Source organism: Ogataea angusta, assembly GCF_019207475.1.
Source record: "Ogataea angusta isolate 61-244 chromosome Unknown 61-244_NODE_6_length_652341_cov_89.526226, whole genome shotgun sequence".
NCBI lineage: Eukaryota > Fungi > Ascomycota > Pichiomycetes > Pichiales > Pichiaceae > Ogataea > Ogataea angusta.
This window is the reverse complement of record NW_025065220.1, coordinates 155,247-177,958: the sequence shown is the minus strand read 5'-3', so window position 1 is coordinate 177,958 and position 22,712 is coordinate 155,247. Positions and strand designations below refer to the sequence as shown.

Sequence of the window (22,712 nt, the reverse complement as noted above, 5' to 3'; positions counted from 1 at the left end):
GTTAATAAATAAGGAGAATAAATAAGGTGATTCATGCAAGGCCAACTAAACCAGCATTGCCAAACCGCTATTTCGACGGGTCGTTGCGCTGGTAGCCCAGATATCCCTGTGCGCGACTCTCTGGCAGCAGGTCCAGGTATCTGTTGGCGAGGTTGCGGCACTCCTCGTGTGCGTTCGGGCCGTTGACTCTGAAGCAGTTCTCAAGAGCCTTTCTCACGATCTTCAGCACCTCCACCTTGATAAACTGCTCTCTCATGAGCGACTCCTGGGCCTTTTTCAGCTCCAATGGGTCGCGGTAGTCGATGTCGTCGAACGAGACGTCTGGGCTTTTCTTGAACGGTTTGACTGGCATTAGATCGTAGCCGACGGAGACTTACCTGCCATATTTGAGGGGTAAAAGTAGTTATTCCTCAAAATATTTGACTACACTCGTTCTGTGCAAGGGTGTATGTCTCTCTCGATCCAGGGTATATTTTTGTTTTTCTGTTCAAGTGTCCAACTTTCTTTTGTAATGGCCAACTCGTCTGCTGCCCAGCCGTTGTTGAGCTTCAACGCACAGTTCATTGCTATAGCTCACACGGTGTGCTCTCTGGCCGCTTTTCTGGCAGCTCTAGGTGTTGGTTATTGGCTCCATTTCTACAAGATCGTCCAGAACGAGCACTACGGTTATCCCGATGAGTGGTTCCCCAGCGTGTCTGCCACCATCGGAGACCGGTACCCGGAGCGGTCTGTGTTCCAGATCCTGATTGCTCTCACGTCTGGGCCGAGATTTCTGCTGCTGTTGATCGGCTACATCGTCCTCTACAAACAAAACTCGATCTACCCGATGCTGGGCCTTGTCACCGGTCTGATCAGAACCGTCACCTGCGGAGGATGGGTCTACATCACCTCTACAGATGACCACGACTTCCATGATATCTTCATGATCTCGTATATCGTTCTAACCATTCCCTGGGACATGGCTGTCACCAAGCTGTCACCGGCCGGCTCCAAGATCAGGAGATACAGAAAATACACGGCATTCACCTTTTTCTTCATGCTCGTGCCATTGATCTATCTCTTCATTCAGCACAAGGTGCATAAGGTTCCGGGAGCATACTCATACTACGCCTACTGCGAATGGTCGCTAATTTTCCTGGATATCGGATTCGACGCCTGGTCGATCTGCGACTTCAAAGACCTCACCATTGAAATTGTTTCCTCGTCCAAAGAGGCTACCATGTTCTCCACGAACTTCAAGGTGTCAACAGCTTCTACCAAAGAGCCTAAACTGCTTGCCAAATCTACTCAGCAAGACGCCTCTCTGTTCCAGCTCACAGTCGACGTTATCAACGCGTTTATTTTCTGGTCCATGTACTCGTCGCTGTTCCTGTTGATCTGGTACTTTCCTCTGTGGCACATGGGAATCTCGGGCTATGAAACTGCCTGTCTAACCCTGCTATCTCCCATTCTTCTCTCGATCCCGGGAGCTTCAAAACTGGTGGCCACTTATCCTCAGATCTTCAAGGCTTTTTCGTGTCTGCTTGGCGTGGGCTCCTACTTGGTCGCCGATCCAGCTTCCAGACTGCTCACTGCTGCTGCTGGCATTGGTCTGGCCACTATCTCGCTGAGCTGCGACATCTGGACGCTCGGAAACCAGAAAAACACTCTGGCCATCAAAACTTACGCTGCCACCTTTGTGCTTGGCCTCATACTCTCGGCCATTGCAAAGTTCGCGTTCTGGACCAACAACCCAATCTGGCCCATCATGAACAAGAACACCGGGGGCTGGAATCTGACGGGTCTGATTGTGGGCGTGGTCTCTGCACTTTTCACCAAACTGCCTAATGCTGCTCCACCCTCGGAAAAGGAAATCAAGACCAAGCAACCCTCGTTTCTGCTCACCGCCATGGGTTTCGGCTCGCTGATCTACTCCATGAGCGCCATGCTGACCGACTCGTCCACCATCATTCTCTGGAACTGGGAGGGCTATCCTATCCGCGGACCTATTCCTGTTCCCCACGGAGCCATCACCCTGATCACCATGTGTGCAGGTATTTTCTTTGGACTCTACAAGAATCAAAGCTACAAGAAAGTCACGTATGCCGGTGTGCTTGGTGCCGTCGTGCTGTACGCTTTCAACGGGTGGCTTGGTTACATTGGGGGAATGGCGTACGCCTTCTGGTTATGCTACATAACTCCGTTGTGTTTCCACCATATCTCGAAGCACACGTCCTTGGGTGCTATTTTCTGCATTTCTTTTCTCTTTACCGTCATTCTCTCGCTGATGCACGTTTGGGTTGTTGCATATGCCTTTGTTCCTGGCGGACCGCTGCTGCGTGAAAGATCCGACATTGTTCTTGGGCTGTCCGTCCTGATGATTGTGGGGCTGGTGTATGACTACCAGCCGCTTGAGATCAGCAGCAAGCAGCTGCATTCTGTTTTGAAAAAACTGGCCAACCACCTGGTGCTGCTGACTCTGCTTTCGTGCTGGATCGCGTTCGCTCGCTCCCAGTTCGAAAAACCACAGCCGTACCACCCAAAGTCGAGACTCATGACAGCAGGTATCTGGACCATCCACTTTGGTCTCGACAACGATATGTGGGCGTCTGAGCACCGGATGCGCGATCTGATCAAAGACCTCGAGCTGGACGTTGTTGGTCTGCTCGAATCAGACACCCAGAGAATTATTATGGGTAACAGAGACCTGACTCAGAGAATTGCAGAGGAGCTCGAGATGTACGTCGACTTTGGCCCAGGACCAAACAAACACACCTGGGGAGCTGCTCTGCTGTCCAAGTTCCCTATTTTGAACTCCACCCACCACTTGCTTCCGTCGCCTGTCGGAGAGCTGGCTCCGGCCATCCATGCCACGCTGGACTGCTACGGCGAGCTGGTCGACGTGGTGGTGTTCCATTCCGGACAGGAGGAGGATGTTGAGGACCGCAGATTGCAGAGCCTTGCCGTGGCGGACATCATGGGCAGCTCGGACCGGCCGATGGTGCTGTTGAGCTACCTCGTGACAGACCCGCTGAAAGGAAACTACAACACATACGTGAGCGAAAAATCAGGCATGCACGACATCGACCCGACCGACGACGACCGTTGGTGCGAGTACATTCTGTACAAAAAGATGAAACGCACAGGCTATGCGCGAATCAGCAGGGGCACCATCACAGACACGGAGGTGCAGGCCGGCAAGTTTGTGATACCAGTGAACGGACACTACGACGAGATGTACTCACAGAAACGAATCAACGAGAAGGAAGTCCCGCCAGACATGAGGTTCCCGTCGATCTTCTATGGCGACGGTGTTCGCGAGCACCGGTTCCATGTCTTTGACGAGCCAAGATATTTTACATAGACTAAATTAGTGATAATAAAAATAATGGAAAAAAAATCAAGCTAATTTTGAAAACCGTTGCAATTTTCCCGGCTGTGCTCAGACCATAAACCAGCCATCTACATATATAATACTGTGACGTTCAGGCTTCGCATCCAGTTTCGCCATGATTGAAATTGACCATACAAGCCGTTCCGACTCCAGCTACGATACTGTGGCCTCAGAAATGCTCGTTGACAACCGGAAGGCGCTCATCAACGACGCCCAGAGTGTCAGCTCCTCAAAGTACGACCAGTCGGTCCATGCTCTACACACACACAGAAAGACTCTATCCAGTGCAACGACCTTTTTTGATAACCCATACCTGCGCTCCAGGTCTTCGATGCGCTCCAGCAAACACGTCACGCTGACGTCTACGTGGGGAGTAGACAGTTCACAGAACGTTCGCAATAGCCAGCTGCTCCAGCAGCTCATGGAGGGCTATGAGAGTGCTGCGTCGAACCACACTCGAGAAAAGTCGAGTGCACCCTCCCAGGACGCCGTGGCCCCGTTCGAGCCGTCCAGACAGCCGTCTTTGCGCCGCCAGCTGACCACCCGATCAGTCAAGTCCACGGGCACTCTTAGGAGATCTAACGCTGTCAGACGCAAGGTCGGGTGGCTGACAGCGCTCAGACAGCTGATTCGCAAATGCAAGAGACGCGCCGCCCAGAAATGGCGGAGCATCCGTCAACGGCGAGTGTTTGGCGGCCGCAAGAAGCACACGAAAACCTGGTCACTCACGATCTCGTTGCCACTAACACATCCAGAGGCTCCGCAACTGAGCCGCACACAAACTGTCCAGAAACTGTCCCGTCCATCCAGCATCTCCGGCTCGCAAAGAAAAGCTGCAATGGACAGGCTTATCAGAAAAAGCCAGGAGAACCTGATCGACCCGGGCCACGAGGACCTGATCGCGCTGTGGACGAGCTATCTCCGGTCGACCGTCGCCAAGCGCATCCAGCTCAAGCTCAACATTACACAGCTCGCAAAACCAGCCGCCACGCACGCACGCAAGGAAAGCCTGCTCGACTCGATCCTGTCCGATTACGTCAGCACAGACGATAGCGACGCCAACAGCATGGCTTCTGAGTGGAGCTCGATTTCGACGGCCGAGTCCTCGGCGATGGACGTGCGCGAGATGGTCGACTATATGGGGCGCAAGGACAGCATATTCAGCAGTGAGTCGACGACGCCGATCATAGTGAGGCAAAGCAGCGTTGCGTTTTCATTTGCTCCCTCGGTGTTGAGTAAACCCGAATTTTCGGGCCGAGGCGAAATTTTTAGTACTTAAAAGACAGGGTCCCTAATTTATGTCTGCAATCGCCGATATGGGTATATTATATTCCATCGCGAACGGCTTCTCGCTGGGGCTTTTCGACAAAGTGCGCAAGATGCTCGTTTCGGACAACGCTGAAGTTGAGATTTTGAGTTTCTCTGACTTTGAGCAGGAGAGCCCTCAAAGAACAAGACTGTGCCCCGTGATGCGAATGGGCGCCGTGCAACGATCGCGCACTAAAGCCTTTTCGGCCATGAATACGGGTATCGACCTGCCGGAAAGTGGACGATCGTCGCCAGTCGACTGCAGCAGCATAGCAGATGTGCAACGCTATCATCCTAGGCGATCGAGCTCTTCCGTGCAGGGCATAACGCTCCCGGAGCTATCTAGGACGGTCTCTGATATCTCCAACCAGTCCAGCCGCGCTGACACTTCTGAGTCCATTGCTGCCTTTCGGATCGTGTTTGACGACCATATTATGCCAGGAACGGTGGCACGCTAACTACTACGACTTACAGGGTCTATATGTGCTTATAGAATCCATGATCCTTCATTAATGTACATGCTGAATAAAATCGGTCATTAAGCGAACTCCTCATCGACAACGTCCTCAATGGTAGGCGAGTAAGTTTTTGGGGCGAGGCTCGTGTGACGCTCCATAGTGGTGTAGTTTTTCTTCAGGTCTGTTGCTGGGCGAACGATTTCCCGCGGCACGACACGTGCCACTGGCTCACTTGGCCTGGTTGTCTCGGACACTGTCTCGCTCTGCTCTTCTTGCGACGTCTGGATAGGAATGCGTTTCACGTGCTCTGGCTGCTCTGGCTGCTCTGGCTCTGATAAGCTTTCTGCGTGTTTCTTTGGGCAGTGTCTGTTTTTCCCATTGCAAACAGCAACAGGCGACGCCGTGAAAGAGTCGTCAAACGTGTTGAAGGTGATTCTGATCGGCCTCCTCTTAGGGATGGCTACCAACAGTGCGCCGTTCACCATGCGCAGGTCCATATCCCGTCTTAAGTCTGCGTCATCCGGCAAGTCGAGCACTTTGTAGAAGTCGTCCTTGTCACAGCTCACAAGCAGCTTTCTGCCGCGGATCTCAAACACGTAGTCCTCGAAGAAAGGTCTCTGACAGGTCTGTTCGAACACCAGATAATAGTTGTCGTCATCCTCGAGTCTGTGGATAGCAGGCGTCACGCGACGCTGAACACTGAACACGGGGTAGTTGGCGTAGTTGCAAAGCTGCGGAGAAATCAGAAGCATTGATAAGAAGACTGCTGACCACAAGGCTTTAGGCACAAGGCTTTATACTTAAGCGAGCACAGCCAAGATCTTGACCCAGATTTTTCTGGAATAAAAAACAGGAAAATATTTATCTAGAATAATCTATGAATTTGTAATCAAGCTACAATATCCACGAAAGCGCAGTGTCGTACCATTTGTCGCTCTGGGTATCTTTCTCTAGAGCAATGGCCAACTCGTGAGCTTCGACCTCTTCCAAGCCCGACACCAGGTCGACGTCCCTGGACTTTATGAATTTGGTGCGTCTGAACAGCTTCCAGAAAACAAAGAGTCCAATGTTGACAAAGATCATCAGGTAGTAGAAGAGGAAGTCGGACACCTGCCACCAGCCAGGCAGGAAGACGGTGTATCCAATGACAAAGATCTGGATCCACACAAAGAACGTGACAATATAGATCGAGTACGGCTGGAACCATGATCTGTATGGCAAGGAGCGTCTGTCGAAGCCTTGTGCTTGCACAGCCCTATAGAAGCCGATGTAGGTGATGGTCATCCAGCCGTAGTTGATGAGTTGCGCGCCAGTGCAGAGGTTGACGATCCAGTTGAGCACAACAGCAGAGCTTTTTCCGAGTTGCAAAAGAGACAAAAGAGCGAAAACGGTGGTGACGGCAACAGAGAAAATGGGGATGCCGTTGCCGTTGCACAAACAAAGGAACCGTGGAGCAAATCCGCGTTTCGCGAGAGAATAAAGTTGACGAGATGCACAGTAATAATATGAGTTTCCGGCAGAGAATGCGCTGAGAATGATCACGACGTTGATGATATGCGGTAGAACCTTAATATTGAGGTTTTGGATGGCGATGACGTATGGCGATGCGGAAGCGTCGGTTTTTCCACTGGTGACAGAGGAGATTAGTTGCGGGTTGTTGCAGGCGACCAAAATGCCGACAGATAGCGATCCACCGATATAGAAGATGGCCAGTCTGTAAATGACGGTCTTGAAAGCTGTCCTCATGGTCTTGCGTGGGTTATTGGCCTCTCCGGCAACCATCGACAAATATTCTGGTCCAACACACACAAACCCTGCTTTGGCCCAGGCTGCGAGCCATCCTTCAAATTTTCCAAGCGATCCAGTGGTAACGTACTCTGCGAATGGCGAAATGTTGAAGTTTCGGAAGCCAAACACGTCATGCTGAGGGTTTCCTCCCACCATCACGATGAATGTGAAAAGCAGCAGTCCGATAGCCAAAATCAGCTTTGTGATCGAGAGAATAAACTCGCTCTCTCCGTACCATCTCACAGTCCAGATGTTGAATGCGATATAGAGCACAATTTGGATTGCAAAAGCGATGCCTGGAGAGTAGTCGCTTCTCCAGAAATGCACCATGGTGTTGCAAGCAGTGATCTCAAAAGGGATGTAAAGCGCCTCCACAAGGAAGAAGTTCCATCCGCTTGCAAATTCGGCAGCCTCGTCCACTGCACGTCCTGCCATTTCGATGAATGGAGATGCTGTCGGCAAATAGCAGACGATTTCACCGATGGCCGTGGTCAGCATCAGAATTATGACCGTCCAGAAAGTGAAGGCAATAAGAAGAGAGCCGGGGCCTCCGCGGACCAGTCCGGTTCCAATCGTGACAAAAAGACCTGTTCCGATGGACCCTCCGATGGCTATGAGTTGCACATGTCTGGATTTCAGTTTTCTTTTGGGTGAATAGCTATCGGTAGCAGAGAAGAATGCGTTGCTACCGGAGTCGGACGACGTCTGAGAGGACAGGTCCTTGAACTCAGTCGTATCCTTAGTAAAGAAAGATTTACCCATAATGATCGTGCGAGAAAAAAAATAACTTTTTTTTACTGGGCTACCGTTGAGCCTTTAAAAGAAACGGCTTAAAAACTTGATGCATATTTTTCTTAGCATATTTTCACTTCTGAGGACGTAATTGTGCATAATTTAGACAGGAGCATGAAAAAAATCAAGGAAAAAAAAACTTCGCCCGTCTTGGTTTTTATCAGCTGTACAGAAATGATGCATTAGAATATAGTTCAAGCATTGGGTTTTCTCCGCTTTTAGTGGTCGTGACCTCTGTGTCTGCCCACACGCTCAGGAAATCCGCATGGGTGCTGGTGTTGCATAGTTTGCCAACCACCAACCGGTACAGTTCGCTCATCACGTCAAAATTAGTAGGGAACATGATGTCAAAATACCCCTGGTTCACCATGTAGCTGTCGACATTGACCATCCTGTCTTTGTGCATCGTCTGTACCAGCGGCGAGCAGTAGCCCGGGACAGTGCTGTCGAAACTTGAAAAGTCCGACGACACCAGCTGGTGGTTGGGGAAGTATTTTTTGAGTATCTCGAATAATTTCAGTAGTCTTGTTGGCACAAATTCAGGGTCCGACAAATTATTTCTCAGGGGGTAGAATGCATTTTTTAGTTGTTGTAGCAGTCTGTGCTGGTTGAGAGGATGGTTTTTCAGGGATGAGACCGCACATTTGCTCTGTTCACGCAGGTTCAAAAAATGCTTGGTCCATGGGTTCAGTTCAGGGGAAAACACCTCCTTGAAGTCGTTGTTCTCATCGATCACCACGTATCCCTGATACGGTTGTTGGGTGTTGATATCGTAGCGAACCACGTCGTGCGCCAGGTTGTCGAACACTTCGAGCGCCACAACAAAACACGGCTCGATCACAGGCTTGTTCCAGTCGAGCACAGACTGGTTGATGAGGTGCACCTTTTGGCTATGTCTGCTTTTGTTCTTTATTTGCTTGTTGAATAACCGCGACGATATCTCCACGATGTTGTACTTTGTGCGCTCGTAGACTTCTGGCTGCGTTCGCTGTATAAAATCTAAAATGTTGGTCATGAGCGTTCCATTTCCTCCTCCGATCTCGTAGATGGTCAGATCGTTGTATGGATACTGGTTCAGCTTGTAGTTGACCAGCAAATACCTCGCCAGCGCCTCGCCGTAGTAGGGCTGAAACAACTCCGTGGGAGTGTGCCATAATTGCAGCGACGGCTTCGTCAATTGGAAGTGGTTCTCCTTGCTATGTTTCAGAGTAGGCACCATTATCTGATCGTATTGATCGTACGCGGCGATCCATTTTTGCATGAACTCGTCCTGGCCACTAAGTTCTTTGTACACGATGGGCTTGTCGTGCTGGAAAATCGTGGCCTGTTTCGCAAAATAGCCGTAGGAGGGGTTGTACAGCGAGTCCTCGATAAAGTCAGAAGAGAGCATTCTGACGTTCGAGGGTTTTTTTGTCCGTTTCTCGAGCCTCTTTGTAGTCATCATCGGGTACTTATGGAACATCTGCAGGTTCTTTTGCCAGTCAAAGCCCTCAATGTCGCCCATCTCCAGAATGTACCGTATGATGTTGGAGTGATTATCAGACAGTGCAGGATGCTCTTTCGACGGCAATCGGTACTGTATGCTGGTGGGCAGAATGGAGTAGTCGTGGATGAAAGACGACTTCGCTGTGCTGAGCAGCCGCTTCGCATTTTTTATTCGGATCATGGCACTGTACGATCGACGTCCCCTCTTTATTTATCTGGCTGAGATAATCAAGTATATTAAATTTGATTTATTAAAAAATTATCACAAACAAGTCAAAATGGGTGTTCCTGCGCTTTTCAGATGGCTTTCGCGTAAATATCCGAAAATCATCTCGCCAGTCATAGAAGAAGAGCCCATAGTGGTGGGGGATGTGGAACAGCCTGTTCAGTACTCCAATCCAAATCCTAATGGAGAGCTGGATAACCTGTATTTGGACATGAACGGTATTGTTCACCCGTGTTCCCACCCAGAAAATAAACCACCTCCAGAAACCGAGGCAGAGATGATGGTGGAGATTTTCAGATACACGGATCGCGTGCTCAATATGGCACGTCCGCGCAAACTGCTCATGATTGCCGTGGACGGCGTTGCTCCCCGTGCAAAGATGAATCAGCAGCGGTCTAGACGGTTCCGTTCGGCCAGAGATGCGGCCTTGGCACAGGAGGAGCTGGAACGACAGATCCAGGAGAGAGAAATGCGAGGCGAGGAAATCGACCTTGCTATCAAGGGAAAGAAATCGTGGGACTCGAACTCGATTACTCCTGGCACACCGTTCATGGACATTCTTGCGCGCTCGCTCAGATACTGGGTGGCATACAAGCTTGCCAACGATCCCGGATGGGCAAGTTTGCAAGTTATTATCAGCGACGCCACAGTGCCCGGAGAAGGAGAGCACAAGATCATGAACTTCATCAGATCCCAGAGATCTGACCCAGAATACGACCCAAACACCACACACTGCATTTATGGACTAGATGCAGATTTGATTTTTCTGGGTCTGGCCACCCACGAACCTCATTTCAAAGTTCTCCGTGAAGACGTGTTTGCAAAGGACCAAGCTCAAAGACAGCTGAAGCTGGCCGACCAAGTGAACATGGATGAAGCCACGCGACAGAGACTCTTGGCTGCAGATCAGAAGAAGCCGTTTTTATGGCTTCATGTGAGCATACTACGAGAATACCTCGAAGTTGAGCTGAATATTCCTCGACTGTCGTTCAATTTCGATCTGGAACGTGCCATTGACGACTGGGTTTTTATGTGTTTCTTTGTTGGTAACGACTTCTTGCCGCATTTGCCATCTCTGGACGTTCGGGACAACGGTATTGACATCCTCGTGGATATTTGGAAACGTGTTTTGCCAAGCATGAAAGACTACTTGACCTGTGATGGGAAGCTAAATCTGGAGGGTGTTGAAACTCTCATGAGCCATTTGGCACAAAAAGAAGACGAGATTTTCCGCAAGCGGTATGAAGGTGAGAGACGCAGAGAAGAGAACGACAAACGGCGCAAGCTGGAACGGGAGCAGACTAATGCCGTGAAAAACCAGTTGCTCAAAACGGTCACCAAGGGCAAGGAAAAGGCGCCAATCATGCCAACACAGAATATGACCCTGACCAGCTTAACAACAGGCGAGACTGCTGGAGGATTACAGATGACCAACAGCGAGATCGTCCAGAACATCAGCACTATTTCCAAAGCCAACACTGCAAACAAGAACGTTGCAGATATCCTGAAAAAGGCCTTGTTCAATAATACTGAGTCTAATGGAGCCGCTAGTGCTGTGAGCGTTGTCAAAGAAGCAGAGGTCGAGGAGCAGGAACCGATTGATGTGTCTGAGAAAAAAAGATCAGCATCGGCTGCCTTCAACTCCGACTCTGAGCAGTCAGATGCTGAAGTGATAGATACTACTGACTCTATCCGCCTCTGGGAACCGGGCTACAAAACAAGATACTACCAGCAAAAGTTTGAGACCACCGATGCTGAAGAAATAGAGAGGATTAGAAAAGACATGGTTCGATGCTATGTGGAGGGAATTTCCTGGGCACTGTTGTATTATTTCCAAGGATGTCCCTCGTGGAACTGGTACTATCCGTATCACTATGCTCCATTTGCTGCTGATTTCACAAATCTGTCTGACATCAAAGTTGAGTTCAAGCAAGGAACACCGTTTAGGCCTTTTGAGCAATTGATGAGTGTTCTTCCTGCTGCCTCAGGTCACAATCTCCCGGAAGTTTTCAGACCTCTGATGTCTGAGCCTCATTCAGAGATCATTGATTTCTATCCTACGGACTTTAAGATTGATATGAATGGCGCCAAGATGGCCTGGCAGGGAATATGTCTGCTTCCATTTATTGATGAGACTCGTCTGCTCAAGACAGTGCGCGAAAAGTACTCCGAGCTGACCGAGTATGAAATTGAACGCAATACCAACCGCAACGAGGTTCTATTCCTAGGTCGGAAAAACAAGTACTTTGATAAGTTTTTGAAGCTATACGAAACGAAAAACAAGGAGGAAACATACATTCATGCTCGCAGAACAGGATTGGCAGGAAAGGTGTTTATCATGGACAAATTCGATCCCAAGGGAACACTTAAATACGAATTGGACGTGGCGACAGATCAATATTTCGATATCTCGAACGATACTTATTTGGCCATGGAGTATAGGTTGCCAGCCAAGGTGACCAGTAAGTCCATGCTCTTGGCCGGCTACAGACCTCACCTGAAACTTTTGACGCAGCAGGATAAGGACCAGATCGTGTACAGCTCCAACAAGTTTTACAGAAACAACAGGAACTTCCAACCTCAGAACGATATCGACTACAAGCCTCACATTGGTCCTCACGGTGACACAATGTATACTATGCGTGTTGGCGGATACAAGAGTTTTATCCACATGTATCAGGAGCAGGCTCAAAGTCAGGCCTATCAGCCTCCGACACAAAATAACTATCAGAACCAGGGGTACAATAATTACCAGGGTCAGGGATACAATAATTACCAAAATCAGGGATACAACAATTACAATCAAGGCTACAACCGTGGATACAACAACTACAACAATCAAAATTACAACAATCAGAACTACAACAATTACCAAGGCTACGGGCAGAGACAGAATCAAGGTCAGTACTACAACGAGTTCCAAAGACGGCCTAATAGAGGAAACAGCCGGTGGTGACATCAGTATGTAATGAATAAATCAAGCCAAGAAAACGCATTGTAGATACCGTCAATGGCGCACTGGCGTTGTGCGCCCGAGCTAAATCTGGCTACACCCCAAACCACTTACTTTTATTATGATTTACCGAGAATATTATCAATTGAACCGCTCATGAATAAAGTGCAGAATTACCAGCATCTGGGACGCCATTTTGAAGGGATATCTCGCATTGTGAGTGATTGGGATGATACAATCACAGCCAAAGACACTATTGCGGTCATTTTCGATGTCCTCGGGAAAGATACGCAGTACGGATTTGACTATTTCTTCAAATTTTACATGGATAGCTTTGACAAGTTCCAGAACGAGATACTACCGGGAAAATCATATAGTTTGCGCGACTGTCTTGAGCGCGAGATAATGTATCAGAAAGCAATCAAAGAAAGCGAAAAAAGCTCGATCAATGAGGCGGTCCGCCTAGCGGTTTTTCGAGGCATAGGAAAGTCAACTTTTGAGAACCTTGTCAAAAAGATACCCATCAGAGCCGGCTTTGAGAGCTTCTACAACTATATATGCAACACTAATATGCATTTTAGTGTTCTGAGCATCAATTGGACTGGATTGATGATTGCCAAGTATTTTGCGTCTTTCAAAAAACTGCCGGATCAGATATTAGTCAACGAGTTTGAATTTGACTCCAACGATATATGCACAGGAAACGTCGTCACAGACATAGACATTCGCACAGGTTACGATAAATTGGAACTCACCAAAGAGCTCGTGAGGAATGAAAGAGCCATATACGTGGGCGACTCCTCCACAGACGTCCTGAGCATGATTTACTGTGATAAGGCTATCATTATCAAAGGCGGTTCGGCCAGCAGGACGCTTTCTCGGCTTGGCTACAAGGTGTATAGTATCAACGATGAGATCAGCGAGAAAGAGGCTAAGTTCGTCAAATATCTTGAAATTGAGGATTGGAACGATCTGCTACAGATTTTGAAGAGCTAACGTATTTGAATTATGACAAGCTTCTATTAATTTGTGGTGCTTTTCAAAAATTCCAGATGCTCTTTGATTTCAGCGCAAAGCTCATCATGATCTATATCGCGGTCAGAAAAAAGCTTTGGATGCAAATTAAGGTCACAGATGTAGAACTTCATGTTCTCCCACTGCACCCGTTCAAAATCAAAACCCAGTGCTTCCAGATACCCTGTTCCATAGAGTCGCTCGCGCTTACCTGTTTTTGGGTCGTAGATGACCTCGTCCACTTTGAGGGACCACGGATCGAGCTTGGGGAAGTTGGAGTGCAGGAAAAGCAGCTTCGGAACTTCGTCCACATGCTCGAAGGTATTCTCGTACTTTTTGTACAGTTCGTAATCTTCGTGACAATTAAACTGACCCATCGCACTTCCTGTAAATTCGTAATCGACCCATCTTCCAATACTCTTGATAATTTTCTTGACCTGGTAAAATGACTTTTTCAGCACATGGGCAGCAGCAATGAATGTCTCCTTGTCTCCCTCGCCATCTGATCCTTGCGAAAGAAGAGGATAATAATGGTTTGGACCATACATGTTGTAGTACAGTGCAAGAAGCATGACTTTCGAATGTGTCTTTTTGGAAAGCATCAGTTGGCCGGACTCGCTCGAAGGATCCGGGATGGCTCCCTTGAGTTGGTGCAATGGAGGAGCCTGGTCTGGCGGAGAATTGGGAATGGTGTATTTTCCATATTCTTGGAATCCATGGCTGACGCGGTGACTCTCGTCGATTTCTATATTGACAATGTCATAGAATGCAGGAGCAGTGGACCGTTTCCAATAATCCGGCCAGATGACCATACCCGTGCTGCTGAAGGGCTCTGTCTCGAACAAGTGGTCCGGCGCATGCAACGGTGTGTTATCTGCGTCTAGCAGGAGCACATTTTCAAAGCTCGATAGCATTAGTGCGAGAGCCTTGTATTGGTATCCGAAAAACGAGAATCTTCCGCTGATTTGCTCTCCCAGCTGCTTTGGCATGTATATACATTTGGCATCCAAGGCTGGGAAAATCGTGGTACACAAATCAACTTCATACTCGTCAAGCTTCGGAATCAAAACTTCGACAGGTAGCTTGGACCCGACAGACCTGAGGGTTTTGATTGAAAGCAATGCCAGCCAATTGAACTTTCCTCCTCCGACGTACACCACACCATTTCCGGAGTAAAGGCCAATAGGATATGTCTCGGGAAGATTTCGGGTGACAAATGAATGACTTTTCTTCATTGAGTTTATCTCACTTTGACTGAGCTGCAAGAACCCGGAAAGATATTCTTTTGACAACGACGGGCCATCGCCCATCACTTCGTAGCCTGCGTGATATATTCTTTCCGTGGACTTGTACTTCGTCAGAGGTGATACCTTGGGCTTGCCTTTCTCCAGCACGTTAAACACTGACTTGAAGAACGTGTGGCCGAGTTCTAGTCTGAGTCCTCTTGGGTCATCGGGAGATGGCTGGTTGATGATACGCATTTTCTCGCGGTCCTCGATGCTCAGGTTATCGTAGACGCTCTCGTGGGTTTTCTTTCTTTGTGCCAGCAGCTCCTTGGCAGTTTTTTTGGATGACAACGTCTTGGTCATGTCGTCGTTCACAACAATTGCATTGCTCCCGGCTACCTTTTCGGTGTTTTCCAGGAAAAACGATCGTATCACAAGGAACAAGAGCACAGATGCAGCACATGCAAGTATCACGGAGGTCCGAACTCTCTGTTTCGTTCGATATTTAATGTTTATCTTGGAAATCCACATCGGATGTTATTCCATATACCGTCTAGCTATTGAACAGCCTGATTGTTTTTTGACACCTTCGTATACACAGCTGTCGCTTTCGGAAGTCACGATTGGAAAGGCAGTACAGATCGTATTTTTCTGTTTTGCTTTTACTCTCAATTGTCTTGGGGCGTGAATCCGGCTGCGCACCTATTCAAATCCGGAGATATTATCTTTATATCTTTTGTTTTGTTTTCTGATGATATTTCTTGGATTTTTTTTAGGCTCTGGTGTACAGTTGTCAACCTTATTTTCCCCAGACCTCGTAGATCTTGGAGCTCAGGGCTGCCCCTATTTTGCGATTACCAACGTGGTCTTTGAGTGCGTCGTGAATCATGCGCGGTTTGTCGTCGGTGCAGTTCGCATAGCTGTCAATCAGGTTTTTTGGTGTTCCGTAGTGCAACTGGATGGCTATCGCCTTATCCAAAGACACACCCTTAATAGTCATGAGCATTCTTATGAACATTTCTCTGACCGAGACCATGTTGGATTTTGAGAGCAGCGACTGGAACGTATTAAAGTTGTACACGCATTGAAATTCTGGGTTATCAGCAGAAACTTGCGATAATAACTGGCGGTACTCGTGCTGCGATTTTAGATCACGGGGCTCCAGAACGAGCAGCGATTGGTGTTTGTAAAATTTCTGGATTCTCTTGGATAGGGACGCGAGCGTCAGAACAGTGTCGTCGCTGTTTTTTGTTCGTTTGACATGGAAACGGGAATTAGTGATGCACATGGAGATGCACGTCTGGATAGCGTCGCTGAAGCGAGAGACGTCACTGGACATTTGTTCTTCCACCACGTAGAATACGGTTCTGATGCCCGTTCTCAGCAGACGCGATTTTTGCTCGAAAAACCGCCCGTCCTTGATGGAGGACGCGAAATCGTCAAGCCTTTTGCGCTCGAAAATAAAGTCCAGAACAGCCTCCTTACCAGACTCCTTATGACGCGCCACCCAGACACCATCGCCGACTGTCAGAGCACGCACCGAGGTCGATACTCCGTGGCTGAGCAGCTGGTCAGAGAAAAAATCGCGTTCCTCGCGAGACCGCACTTCTCTGTTGTCCAGGATCAGCTCTATCTCGTAACTTCCACCGGTCCATATTTCGTGAGGAACGTTTTGGACATTCGCCGGTTTGCCCGTGGTCTTCGCCAAGGGAGGGATCCAAGTGTCTATCCGCTCCACATCGACCTGTCTGTCCTCTGTGCGCTTTAGAAATGGCGAACTGTCTACCCCGTCCTGACTCTCAATTTTCTGCTCTTCCTCGACCGTTTTCAGGATTTGAGCCACCTCTACCCCAGTCTCCGTTAGGAAATAGTACACCGGATGTCCGCGTGACTGCACATACTCGTTTTTCTCCAACGTCTTGATGCTGCCCCACGCAGAGTAGAACTGTCCCGTGCTGGGGTTGGGGTTGAAGCTTGTAGAGCAGTATTGAGCGGCATACTTGATGATATCGTCTTTCGTTAGACCGTCACAGCCGGGATCATGCACATAGAGAGCCAGCAGAATTGCATAGCCGCCTGTATTGCGTTGCGGGATGTATTTGCGCGTGGATTTCAGCTGCCGTCGTTTTTTGGTGCCCTCTGAGTCTTTCTCAGAACTCCGTTTTCTGCCTGCTTTTTCCGGTTCCTCTTCTTGCTCTTCGTCTGGCATCTCGTACCCGTGCTCCTCGCAGTATTCCTGTAGCCGTTTGCGCATCGTCGCCACCATTTTGTCGCCTATGAACCGGAGGCTCCTTAGCTGGGAGGGCAGACGTACCATCATAGGACACTGTTTGACGCTCTGAACAGCTTTCATATACGTGAAAGCCAGCCTGGATCCCGCATGCTGGTGTTTCCGGAGCTCCTCCTCTATCCAAAGAACATACAAATGTTTTATGTCCTGGGGTAGTTCCATCGACGCGTAGATTATGTAAGGGTAAATAGAAATAAAAAAATAAAAATAAACATTTGTTGATCTATCATGAGCGAGCTCACCATAGAAAAAATCTACGGCACGTCGTCCGAGACTCCCGCTCAGTTTGTTGCGCAAGATGACTATATTGCGTACACGGCCAGCGGCGGCGTTGTGGTGAGCAAGGTCGACAAAGAACTCAAGGTCCAGTGGCAGAAGTTCTTTTGTGCCAATAATGTGCTAGTGACACCGAAAACAAACAAACTCGATGAGTACGGGTTTCCGCTTGGCGGAGACCCAGAGCTGGTCTCCCGCGATGGCTCTCTGACTGCTGAGGAGTCAAGAGATAATCTGTACGAGTCTCCTAGCGCCCGAACTCTCAAGATACGCAAGTCAGACGACGCTGGCTCGTCCCCACTGGCCAACAAGGTGAGGTCTATCAACTGCATTGCCATTTCTCCTGACAAGAAGCTGCTTGCGGTGGGGGAAGTAGGCTACCAGCCACGGATCCTAGTGTACTCTCTTGCAAGAAACTGCTCGTGTCGCCCAATTTACATCATTCAGGAACACCAGTTTGGAATCAACTCGCTTTGTTTTTCCACAGACTCGAAAAAACTATGCTCCCTGGGGTTGGTTAACGATGGGTTCCTGATAGTGTGGAAATTCACCAATAAACGCTTTGTGTTCAGGGGAAGTAACAAGTGCTCGTCGATAGTCAACAAGCTGTTCTGGCACGACGACCATATCATCACCGTTGGACTGCGCCACATAAAGGTCTGGAGAGAGGATTCGGCCCGGGCGGGTACAATCTTGAAGGGAAGAAACGTGCTGCTGAAGAACTTTCTCAACTCAAACTTCATTGACATTGACTGTCTTAACTTCTCAGAGCTCATTGTGATGTCTGATCAGGGCGATCTGGGGCTCATGAACTTGGACGATGAGTCCATTGTTCTTCGCAAAATATACCAACTGCCATCAGATACCAATCAGTTCAAGATCGACCATATCCATGAAAACGTGATAATAGGCGGCAAGGAGCTCAACATTATACCCTTGAACGAGGTATTTACGGCTCCTATTAATGATACCATTCGTCCAACCCCAAGCTCACCTACCAAAATTGTCAAACGTTCGGGAATAATGGCTATGCAACCGTTGTTCGATTTTGAGACCCTGGTGTATTTGCAAGATGAACAAATTCTTTACGTGGACTTGCGGGAAACAGGAAGCCCAAAAGTTCTCATCAGTTCGCTGGCCTCGAAACTGAACGGATTGAAGCGCTGTTTTAACGGTGACGTTCTTCTGTGGACCAAAGATGGTATAGTGAAACGTTTGGAGAATAAAGAGTTTGCCTTGCTTCATTCGATCACTCTGCCTCCTGGGGACTTGCTTGATAATGCGCTGAGCGCTTTGGACTGCAGCAGCCAGGATCTCGTATTGGGCGATCGGTTTGGCACTCTGGTCTTCCTGCAAAAAAGGGAAGATTTCATCAGAGGGTACAGAGAAACGATGAGAGTGCGTGCACATGAGTCCAGCATCAATGACATTATAATGTTCACAGTTGAGGATTATACATTTGCTGCGTCGTGTTCCCGGGACAGAACCATTCAGCTATTTATGAAGAAAGGGTCAGAGAGCTGGTCGCTGTTCCAAACTCTGACTGTTCACAAGGGAAATGTGATTAAGATGCTATTTACAAAAATTATGCTTATTGCACTGTCTTCTGACCGCACTCTTTCTGTCCACAGGCTTGAAATCAAGGAAGAGGGCCCTGTTCTTGTACAAGAGAAGATCATTTCGATCAAAACTTCCGCGCTGACATTTGGCGTCACACCGGATGAGCTGGTTGTTGCCACAAATGACAAAAATATACTCATTTACAGCCTGACCACATTTGAATATATGAGGTCCATGAAACTGTTCAACAAGAGTTTTGACCCACTTCAAGTGGACAATTTCGAGATTCACGACGGACTGATGTTCACCTCGTCTCCTGACAAATGTATTCGTTTATTTCATTTCAAGGATGGAAGGTTGCTGAGCTCTCAATGGGGCCATTCCGAGACAATCATCGGTCTGCTATTCGACAGCGACTCGAATTCTGTCATGACTGCAAGCCACGACGGATGCATGTTCAGCTGGACGCTCGGCAGTGGAGTCACGGGCTCTGACTCGTTTTTTTCGTCGCCGCTTACATCCAGCCACACTCAGGACCTAGTGTCGCCGCCCAAGGTTGTGAGAAAAATCATTTCCAGACCCGAGCTGACCCCGATGAAACCCAGCGTCCAGAACAAGCCGTCCAAATCGCCTTCGACGGTGCTTCCTGCTGCCAAGCTGTCAGCTAACGACTCGCCGACTTTTAGCCGCACACCCTCTGTTTGCTCCGCCAAACAGGCTCGCTCCATCTCTTCGCGCTCAGATATCTCGCCCACTTCCAACGTCCGCTCTCGTTTGGCCGGAATGAGATTGGATAAGCCCAAGCCCGAGTCTGCAACAGACATAGCCGACAAGATCGTGATGGATTTGCGCAGGTTGCAATCAAGACTTCTTGACGACGACGAGATCAACCCTTCTTTGGCCGACCGTCTGCGCGTGCAGATGAGCAAGACCATGAAGCTGCTTCCTGGCCATGATGAGAACCTGCTGGATCAATACGGCTCCGCGCTGGTCAGCAGGCTGGTAGACACTCTTCGAAAGGAGCGCGACAAGGACAACCTAGAAAATGTATAGCCAATGTATTACTTTTTGATGTTTCTCAATGCCTTCTCCATGCTTCTTCCTATGGCCTCGTCCTTCTGCAGCTCTTTATATTGTAGTTGTTGGTCTTTGAGCTGGGCGAGTTGCTGAATTCTCTCTATTCTCATTTTGTCCTCCACCAGCTCCTCCAGCGACGGTGGTCTTAGCCGCGTGTATCTGAGCCACTGGAGCCACTGGACAGGGACGCTTTCGTAATAATCTACAATAAACTCTTGCGGTTTATATGGCTGGTAAAGTCTGCGGGGTCGAATCCCCTTTTTGCGCTCGACAAAGAACTCCCAGTACGTGTTTCCCGTCAAGTCATAGCCAACAAAGAATTTCTTTCTCAATGGAATCGTTCTCAGGGACCTCCATTTATAATATAATTGTTTCCACAAGGGTATCAATCTGTTGATTTGATCCATCGTAGAATAGAAATAAATTACCCCAAATAATTTTTTTTTTAACTTATCAGTTTGGCATGTCAGATGAGCACACTCATTTGGACCAGAATTTGGGCCAACTGACAAAACTGGTGCCTCATCCAATAACACTGCAAAACAACTCCGACGAGCAGCTGTTTGCTAGCGATTCGGTCTGGTGCGCGAACTGTACAATTGCAGAACCAACAATTATTCAGGGAATAAACGGAGGGAAGTATGCGCTGTGGACGATCGAGTTCGAGACGGTGCGAGGTGCTCGGTTCAAGATCCGCAAGCGATATAACGATTTCGACGAGCTGAGAAACAAGCTCGAGAAGTACACGGGGAAAACCGAGCTGCCCAAGTTTCCTCCACGGTCCGGCCTGTTCCAGGACAGATTCGATCCTGCGTTTCTAGAGAGTCGCCGCAAGTCTTTGGAATACTGGCTGAGCAGCGTGGTTCTCAACCCGGCTATCTGCTGTCGACAAGAGGTGAAGGAGTTTGTTTTGGGCAAAAAATTGATCAGTGAAAACTGACGGGGCCAGCCAGCACAACCCCATTACGCATGCACCGGTGCTGGCCACAGACGTTTGTAATATTACCTAATACATCATTTGATAGAGCGCTCTGGGCCATCCGATAAAATCTTGCACCGCCACGCCCCGCCACCGATCTAGATGTTTCGCGGATTACAAATATTTGAAATACACGAAAAGTATTTAAAGTACTGTATGTTCCTCAGTCTTAGACGAATAAGTACATCCTTTCGATTTATCAAGCAAACAAGAATGGTTCATAACAAAGTGACGATCATTGGCTCTGGCCCAGCAGCCCACACCGCTGCCATCTATCTCGCTCGTGCAGAGATGAAGCCCGTGTTGTACGAAGGTATGATGGCCAACGGTATTGCTGCTGGAGGACAATTGACCACCACCACCGACATCGAGAACTTCCCAGGATTTCCGGAGGGAATCAACGGCAGCAAGCTGATGGAGCAAATGAGAGCTCAGTCCGAGAGATTCGGCACCGAAATCATCACAGAGACCATTTCTAAGGTCGACTTCTCTTCGAGGCCATTCAAGCTGTGGACCGAGTTCAACGAGGACGCGGATCCAATCACCACCGACGCCGTGGTGATTGCCACCGGCGCCTCCGCCAAGAGACTCCATCTACCAGGAGAAGAGACCTATTGGCAACAGGGTATCTCTGCCTGTGCTGTTTGCGACGGTGCAGTTCCAATCTTCAGAAACAAGCCTTTGGCTGTTGTTGGTGGTGGAGACTCTGCCTGTGAGGAGGCACTGTTCCTGACCAAATACGGATCTAAGGTGTACTTGCTTGTGAGAAAAGACCATTTGAGAGCTTCGACGATCATGCAGAAGCGTGTGCAGAACAATGACAAGCTTGAAATTCTGTTCAACACGGTTTCGCTCGAAGCTGTGGGAGACGGCAAGTTTTTGAACGGTCTCAGGATCAAGAACGTCAAAACCAACGAGGAGTCCACCCTGGCTGTGAACGGTCTGTTCTACGCTATTGGCCACACTCCAGCCACCAAGGTCTTTGAGAACCAGCTCGACACCGACGAGACAGGATACATCAAGACCAAGCCGGGAACCGCCCAGACGTCCATTCCTGGTGTCTTTGCCGCTGGTGATGTCCAAGATAAAGTTTACAGACAGGCCATCACCTCTGCAGGAACCGGCTGCATGGCTGCTCTCGAGGCTGAGCACTACCTTTCTTCGCTGGAATGATAGATATAGAGCGTTTTTTAGAATATAACGGATGATAATAAACTAGACGCGTCGATCGACGGTTTGTGTCGTAAAAAAATACTCACGCTTCTCTGTATGCCATGGCCGAAAGGTCTCTCAAGGTGGTTCTACTAGGAGACCAAGGCGTTGGCAAGACGTCTATCCGCGCGCAGTTTGTGCAGCGGTATTTTGCGAGCAGCTACCGGGCCACTATCGGTGCAAACTTCCTGTCGCATGCCGTCAAAACCAGGGCCGGAGACGAGCTGCAGTTGCAGATCTGGGACACGGCGGGACAGGAGCGGTTCAACGCCATGACACGAGCGTTCTACCGCGGCGCGGACATTGCCATTTTGGTCTACGACGTAACAAACGCGCAGTCGTTCTACAGTCTACGTCGGTGGCTCGACAAGATCGTGGAGCATTGCAACAACCCGCGGCTGCGGATTCTGATCGTGGGCAACAAGACCGACCAGCATGCGCTGCAGCAGATCTCGCGACGGCAGGCTGTGGAGTTTGCGCAGAGTCTGCCCACAGGACTACTCGGCGACCCAAAAACGGACGTTCTGGAGACGTCTGCGCGACGGTACCAGGACGTGGAGCGTGTCTTCCAGCGATGCGCGGAGATCGGCCACGAGATCTTGCTGCACTTCGAGCCGATCGATTTTGCGTTCGACCAGATCGATCTGGCACAGCCCAGAAAAAAATACACCTGCTGTTAGATAAAAAAGCTGAAT

At 49.0% G+C, this 22,712-nt stretch overlaps 16 protein-coding genes across 16 annotated transcripts; 9 read left to right on the top strand and 7 right to left on the bottom strand.

The window, feature by feature from the left end:
• Window positions 1-67: 67 nt before the first annotated feature.
• On the bottom strand, window positions 68-352 carry KL928_003138 (uncharacterized protein; the record flags this gene model as incomplete). Its single annotated transcript, XM_043203692.1, has 1 exon — window positions 68-352. One exon carries the CDS (start codon window positions 350-352, stop codon window positions 68-70), a length of 285 nt encoding a protein of 94 aa, XP_043059391.1.
• A 159-nt stretch (window positions 353-511) lies between these two features.
• On the top strand, window positions 512-3,343 carry KL928_003137 (uncharacterized protein; the record flags this gene model as incomplete). The annotated part of the gene is made up of 1 exon (XM_043203691.1): window positions 512-3,343. The coding sequence occupies one exon, from the start codon at window positions 512-514 to the stop codon at window positions 3,341-3,343; it is 2,832 nt and encodes a 943-aa protein (XP_043059390.1).
• A 145-nt stretch (window positions 3,344-3,488) lies between these two features.
• Window positions 3,489-4,652, top strand: KL928_003136 (uncharacterized protein; the record flags this gene model as incomplete). Its single annotated transcript, XM_043203690.1, has 1 exon — window positions 3,489-4,652. The coding sequence occupies one exon, from the start codon at window positions 3,489-3,491 to the stop codon at window positions 4,650-4,652; it is 1,164 nt and encodes a 387-aa protein (XP_043059389.1).
• Window positions 4,653-4,671: 19 nt separating this feature from the next.
• On the top strand, window positions 4,672-5,139 carry KL928_003135 (uncharacterized protein; the record flags this gene model as incomplete). The annotated part of the gene is made up of 1 exon (XM_043203689.1): window positions 4,672-5,139. One exon carries the CDS (start codon window positions 4,672-4,674, stop codon window positions 5,137-5,139), a length of 468 nt encoding a protein of 155 aa, XP_043059388.1.
• Window positions 5,140-5,219: 80 nt separating this feature from the next.
• KL928_003134 (uncharacterized protein) lies at window positions 5,220-5,891 on the bottom strand (the record flags this gene model as incomplete). The annotated part of the gene is made up of 1 exon (XM_043203688.1): window positions 5,220-5,891. The coding sequence occupies one exon, from the start codon at window positions 5,889-5,891 to the stop codon at window positions 5,220-5,222; it is 672 nt and encodes a 223-aa protein (XP_043059387.1).
• Window positions 5,892-6,033: 142 nt separating this feature from the next.
• On the bottom strand, window positions 6,034-7,689 carry KL928_003133 (uncharacterized protein; the record flags this gene model as incomplete). Its single annotated transcript, XM_043203687.1, has 1 exon — window positions 6,034-7,689. One exon carries the CDS (start codon window positions 7,687-7,689, stop codon window positions 6,034-6,036), a length of 1,656 nt encoding a protein of 551 aa, XP_043059386.1.
• Window positions 7,690-7,879: 190 nt separating this feature from the next.
• KL928_003132 (uncharacterized protein) lies at window positions 7,880-9,385 on the bottom strand (the record flags this gene model as incomplete). Its single annotated transcript, XM_043203686.1, has 1 exon — window positions 7,880-9,385. One exon carries the CDS (start codon window positions 9,383-9,385, stop codon window positions 7,880-7,882), a length of 1,506 nt encoding a protein of 501 aa, XP_043059385.1.
• Window positions 9,386-9,482: 97 nt separating this feature from the next.
• KL928_003131 (uncharacterized protein) lies at window positions 9,483-12,386 on the top strand (the record flags this gene model as incomplete). Its single annotated transcript, XM_043203685.1, has 1 exon — window positions 9,483-12,386. One exon carries the CDS (start codon window positions 9,483-9,485, stop codon window positions 12,384-12,386), a length of 2,904 nt encoding a protein of 967 aa, XP_043059384.1.
• A 54-nt stretch (window positions 12,387-12,440) lies between these two features.
• KL928_003130 (uncharacterized protein) lies at window positions 12,441-13,379 on the top strand (the record flags this gene model as incomplete). Its single annotated transcript, XM_043203684.1, has 1 exon — window positions 12,441-13,379. The coding sequence occupies one exon, from the start codon at window positions 12,441-12,443 to the stop codon at window positions 13,377-13,379; it is 939 nt and encodes a 312-aa protein (XP_043059383.1).
• Window positions 13,380-13,405: 26 nt separating this feature from the next.
• KL928_003129 (uncharacterized protein) lies at window positions 13,406-15,154 on the bottom strand (the record flags this gene model as incomplete). Its single annotated transcript, XM_043203682.1, has 1 exon — window positions 13,406-15,154. One exon carries the CDS (start codon window positions 15,152-15,154, stop codon window positions 13,406-13,408), a length of 1,749 nt encoding a protein of 582 aa, XP_043059382.1.
• A 268-nt stretch (window positions 15,155-15,422) lies between these two features.
• Window positions 15,423-16,889, bottom strand: KL928_003128 (uncharacterized protein; the record flags this gene model as incomplete). Its single annotated transcript, XM_043203681.1, has 1 exon — window positions 15,423-16,889. One exon carries the CDS (start codon window positions 16,887-16,889, stop codon window positions 15,423-15,425), a length of 1,467 nt encoding a protein of 488 aa, XP_043059381.1.
• A 252-nt stretch (window positions 16,890-17,141) lies between these two features.
• KL928_003127 (uncharacterized protein) lies at window positions 17,142-19,802 on the top strand (the record flags this gene model as incomplete). Its single annotated transcript, XM_043203680.1, has 1 exon — window positions 17,142-19,802. One exon carries the CDS (start codon window positions 17,142-17,144, stop codon window positions 19,800-19,802), a length of 2,661 nt encoding a protein of 886 aa, XP_043059380.1.
• An 8-nt stretch (window positions 19,803-19,810) lies between these two features.
• KL928_003126 (uncharacterized protein) lies at window positions 19,811-20,233 on the bottom strand (the record flags this gene model as incomplete). Its single annotated transcript, XM_043203679.1, has 1 exon — window positions 19,811-20,233. One exon carries the CDS (start codon window positions 20,231-20,233, stop codon window positions 19,811-19,813), a length of 423 nt encoding a protein of 140 aa, XP_043059379.1.
• A 56-nt stretch (window positions 20,234-20,289) lies between these two features.
• On the top strand, window positions 20,290-20,766 carry KL928_003125 (uncharacterized protein; the record flags this gene model as incomplete). The annotated part of the gene is made up of 1 exon (XM_043203678.1): window positions 20,290-20,766. One exon carries the CDS (start codon window positions 20,290-20,292, stop codon window positions 20,764-20,766), a length of 477 nt encoding a protein of 158 aa, XP_043059378.1.
• A 252-nt stretch (window positions 20,767-21,018) lies between these two features.
• KL928_003124 (uncharacterized protein) lies at window positions 21,019-21,978 on the top strand (the record flags this gene model as incomplete). Its single annotated transcript, XM_043203677.1, has 1 exon — window positions 21,019-21,978. One exon carries the CDS (start codon window positions 21,019-21,021, stop codon window positions 21,976-21,978), a length of 960 nt encoding a protein of 319 aa, XP_043059377.1.
• Window positions 21,979-22,079: 101 nt separating this feature from the next.
• On the top strand, window positions 22,080-22,697 carry KL928_003123 (uncharacterized protein; the record flags this gene model as incomplete). The annotated part of the gene is made up of 1 exon (XM_043203676.1): window positions 22,080-22,697. The coding sequence occupies one exon, from the start codon at window positions 22,080-22,082 to the stop codon at window positions 22,695-22,697; it is 618 nt and encodes a 205-aa protein (XP_043059376.1).
• Window positions 22,698-22,712: the final 15 nt, after the last annotated feature.